The sequence below is a fragment of the Coffea arabica genome, chromosome 5e (assembly GCF_036785885.1).
Source record: "Coffea arabica cultivar ET-39 chromosome 5e, Coffea Arabica ET-39 HiFi, whole genome shotgun sequence".
NCBI classification, from domain to species: Eukaryota; Viridiplantae; Streptophyta; class Magnoliopsida; order Gentianales; family Rubiaceae; genus Coffea; species Coffea arabica.
Window position 1 is genome coordinate 45,603,718 of NC_092318.1, and position 4,796 is coordinate 45,608,513.

Below are 4,796 nucleotides of genomic sequence, written 5' to 3' on the forward strand. Positions count from 1 at the left end.
TGATATTGATTTTTTTTTTTTGAAAGCTCATGGAAAATTAACCTCTATAAAATCACTAGGCTCGACCCAATGATCAGAGAAGCCCTCTTAAAATTCTTCCCACTATTAAATTCAAAGTTCAAATTCTAGACTTAGGTTCCGTTTGATAAAACTAAATTTGAATTTTAAAGTCTGAATTCTGAAATCTGAATACCGAAATAATTAATTTGTTGAAATTTAAGCTCTGAAAAGAAATATATGAATGTCTGAATTTTAATGCTAAACCTATTTATACTGTTTGATAAATATTTATAATTGAATGCTTAATAAGTTTAATTTGATAATTTTGCCCTTATATCTTTTCATTCAAAAAAGAAATAGAACTTATGATTTAATTAGCTTAAAATTGTTAGGTATGAAAATAACAGTATTTATTTTTAAATCAAATTGATATAAAAGATGAAATATATTATATGAGGAGTATGGAGAAGATGTGAAAGTCATTAAAAAGGGAGAAAAAGAGAAACAGAAAATCGTAAGATAGAGAATATCAGGTTGTTGAATTAGATAAGAATTTTAAACATAATTAATAAACAATGGTAGATTTGGTAGATAAGATAAGATAGTTGAAGTAATTCTATTGATTCTTATTAGAACTAAGCATTCAGTTAGGATTCTTATGTTGAAAAAAATACACATAAGTTCAGCATATAGATTTTCATTTATCAAACACTTAAAATATCTGAATATCTGAAAAAAATTCAATTTCAGTATTTTTTTTGTTATCAAATAGACCCTTGGCGGCCCCCAACGAGCAGCTCGTTTGGTTCTGTCGTATGCTCTCTAGCGGCAAATCCTCAGTTCAACCCTCATTGGTAACGTGCTAGCATCCTGGGATAGGGCTCTGTCAGTCACAGGGGATTAGTCTAATCCACAAGACCAGGACACCCTTACGTCGAAAAAAAAAAATACCCTTAGCGGTTAAGGATGAGAAGGATATGAGAATGAGAGGGAAGGTGAAAAAGAAAAAGTTAAAAAAATAAATTTCTACAAGCCACACACTTAGAAGTGGTACAGTAATATTTTCACTTTGTTTATCGTTACAAGATAACCCAATTATATCCATTTCCTGAGGACTGTTTTGATAACTTCAGTTACAAAAAAGCTAATCAAGGGAATATGCACTTACTATCGTCTTTAGAACTGTTCAAAATACAAAATCTTTTTAAAGCTTTAAATTATAAAGTGAATCTTGTTTGATATGCTTAACAATATGATACGGGAACTGTTACAAAAGAATGAATGGTTACTCCGTTAGTCAAAATTTATTGTTTAATGTCCTCTAATATTCAATCAAAAATCATATCTTGCTTTCCTCAAGTAAGAAATTATAACTATAAAATATTAGAAACTTCAAGAAAACAAATATGCCTATAATACACACGTGCTCTATTCTTTCATCATTTTTTTCTTTTTTAGCAAAATAATGAATAAATAACATATTTCAATGCTCTTCCCCCCCCCTACCTCTTTTTTTTTCTTTTTTAGTGTGAATGAGAGGGTACGAATTCGGAACTTCTCACTTACCTCTTTAAATCTCATGAAGGTTACATCTAGGGCCATTCTTAGGACACTAACCTAGGAGGGTCACAATTGATAACTTATCTGACATAATTTTAAGAAACCCTCTAGAGCTTACAATTAGTTTCACAACGTATTAGCTCTCTTACTGAGTTACTGTCCATTCACTCAATTAGAAATGAAAGATTTGGAAATAACAAATAGTTGAGGGAGCAAATAGAACAAGACATTCTTTAGGGGAAATGTGAAACATGACCTCCTCTCTTTTTTCACAAGCCAAGAAACAAATGGAGATTTTCTTTCGAGTGTATATTTTCTAATTTGAATTCAAACAAACTTATTCAAAAAACAATAGCGCTCTTCTCGTATGCAGTTGAGTCCACTTCTTGAAAGTTTCAAACCCTAACAACTCCTTCTTCAAAACATTTTCACCAAACATTATCCAAAAATAACTCTGGAAAACAACATCAATGGAAACAAGATCTGCTAAGAGAAAGAAACTTTTACTAAATGCCATATCTGAAAAAACCCCTCAAGGTCACGAAGACCGGATCAGTGATCTCCCTGATGCTGTTCTTCATCATATTCTTTTCCTTCTACCCATCAGATCAATTGCTCAAGCCAGCATTCTTTCCAAGCGATGGAGGCAAATATGGTACACTTTCCCTGATCTCGACTTCACTAGCGTTGGTGCAGTTGCTGATGCTCCCGTTAAAAATGCTACTGATTCTAAAAAATTGCATTCTTTGCTGGCCAAAGGTGCTGAATTCATCAGTCAGGTTTTAGCTCTTCGTGATCATAATAAGTATTCTGACTTGAGGGTCCTCCGATTTCGTGCTTGTTTGAGCTTTTCTAGCCTGAATGGCCTAATCAGAAGAGCCATAAGGTTTAATGTTCAAGAACTTGATATTGAGGTTACAACAAATGACTTCTTCAATTTCCCACGCAGTGTTGTACTCAGTCAGTCACTGAGGATTTTTCGGTTGAAATCTCAATATCCTGGTTTTCGATTGCCTCCCGTTACCATTCTTAAGGGTGGATTTGGATCACTGTTGTCGTTGTCACTTTCACGTGTGATTTTGTATGATCAGCCTTCCCTTCTTAATTTGTTTTCAGGTTCATCTTTCCCTATGCTTAAGAAATTGAGTTTAGAAATATTTATTGGATTGAAGCATCTTAGTGTTAGTTGTCGAGGCCTTGAAGATTTAACCTTAGAGAATTGTTTTCAGTTAGAAGATTTGGAGATCTGTAGCCCAAAACTTGAGAATTTACGGATTGTAGGTTGCTTTGATGCTTATAGTAGTAGTAGTTTGTTGAAGATTGATGGTCCAAGAATTAAAATGATCTTTTGGTCGCATAATTCTATCCCCGCAAACTGTTCTGTGGAGAACTTGATTTCTTTGCATGAGGCGTTTGTGGGTTTTTTTGTGCTTCACGAGGACATGAGTGCAGCAAAGCTTCGGAGTGTATCCAATTTTCTGTCTGGACTTTCTCATTCACAGTCTCTTACACTTGAAAGCCCATGTATTGAGGTATTTTGCTATTCACTTTTCACTTTTTTCATGAGACATTCCTGTTCTTTACCATATTTATTATATCTTGCATGGCATAGGCATCTCACTAGTCAAGATCAGGCTGATGATGCAGATAAATATGGCAATATATCTCTCAAAATTTTCTTAGTGTCGAGATGAGAAAAAAAAAAATTTTTTTTTTTAATTACGAGATGAGAAATAGAACTGTCGAGAAGAGAAGGGCGTCCATCTGTCAAGGTTATAAAGTGCATTGCTACATCTCAACTGTGCTTGAATATATTTCTATTTTTGAATCTCAAATATGGTTGTAACATCAAATCATCAATTGTCTCAAACATTTCTTTTGTCAAGGCAACATTTGACAAATGACAACCATTGTTTGATTTCCCCAAGCCATGTGGCTTTGATGAGTACATCAGTTTTCTGTTACTGTTAAGGGACAATTGCTTGGACCCCTAATGAATTTATTCTGTATGAGCAAAGTCCATGATTCAGTATATTTGTGAGGACTTAAATAGTTGCAATGCATTTCTAAACTTTCAAAGAATGATTTAGCCTTGAAATAGTTGGCCATTATATCCATACATCTAAAACACCAAAAAACATACTATATATGAATGATTCTTTTCTATGAGTAAATGATTTTGAATTTTTATAGTGGAGATGTCTTAGAGTTTAAAATTTCCGTAGCAGTCTGGTTGATATCCCGTGCAAGTGTGCATCTGTTTTGTAGAGGAAAGAGGCAAGTGCAAGTATATGAACAACCATAATATTTGGTCATTCGTTGAAATCAAGAAAAAGCAAATTGGACCGTGCTACATATTCCCAAATCTTCAGTATTAATATTGCTCCTTTTTCTCAAAAATTTTTTCTAACAAAGATTCTTCTATCTTTTGGTTGCAGATTTTGTCGAAAAACTATCATTTTGGTGGAGTTTTCCAATATCCTTTTAGTAGACTCATATCCATGGAGCTGCAGACCGGTTTCAATACACATAATCTTCCAGGATTAGCTGGTTTGTTCCGCAATTCGCCCAAAGTTCATACGCTCATCATGAAAATTGACGAGGTTCAAAATGCTGAAAGGAGAGTAAGTACTGATTCTGGCATTTTCACCCGATTTCGGTTTGCTCCAGTTTCTTTTCTATAATATATAAATAGTTTCAAGACCTTATTCTTGTTGCTGTATTTCTAGAAATGGAATAGGGACCTCTGGGAATCATCTAGCTCAGGGGAAGAAAGATTCTGGGAATCACAAAGCCAAGCTATGAACTCCTTCCTTCATCACTTAAAGGTGGTAAAGATCCATGGATTTTCAGAATGTGAGAATGATATTAGCCTCGTGAAGTTTTTGCTCAAGCATGGAAAGGTTTTGCAAGAAATGTTTCTCAGCTCAAGTCTCTCGAAGCCCGGAAATTCACTTGAGCGGGAGAAAATAAAGTCACAGATAATGGGATTTTCTCGTGCTTCTTCCAATGCCAAGATTTGGTTTCAGTAGGCTATCTTTGCACAAGTCTAGATCATGTTTGGAGCTGATCAATTAGAGGAATGAGTTGTCTTAGTTTGTCTTAATATTTGGTGTTATTGGATCGCAGATGATGTTACTTGATAAGACCAAAAGTTATGGAATAGCCTATCAACTTGTGACAATCTGAATTTCTAGCCCAAAATGTCTTAGAAAAGTTGCTAGTTACATGTCAAG

The 4,796-nt window shown here is 34.2% G+C and overlaps 1 protein-coding gene across 1 annotated transcript; it reads left to right on the forward strand.

Annotated features, from left to right (window-relative positions):
* The first annotated feature begins 2,030 nt into the window (after window positions 1-2,030).
* On the forward strand, window positions 2,031-4,796 carry LOC113688472 (putative F-box/FBD/LRR-repeat protein At4g03220). The gene is made up of 3 exons (XM_027206291.2): window positions 2,031-3,092; window positions 3,999-4,184; window positions 4,290-4,796. The coding sequence occupies exons 1-3, from the start codon at window positions 2,031-2,033 to the stop codon at window positions 4,590-4,592; spliced, it is 1,551 nt and encodes a 516-aa protein (XP_027062092.1). The 3' UTR covers window positions 4,593-4,796.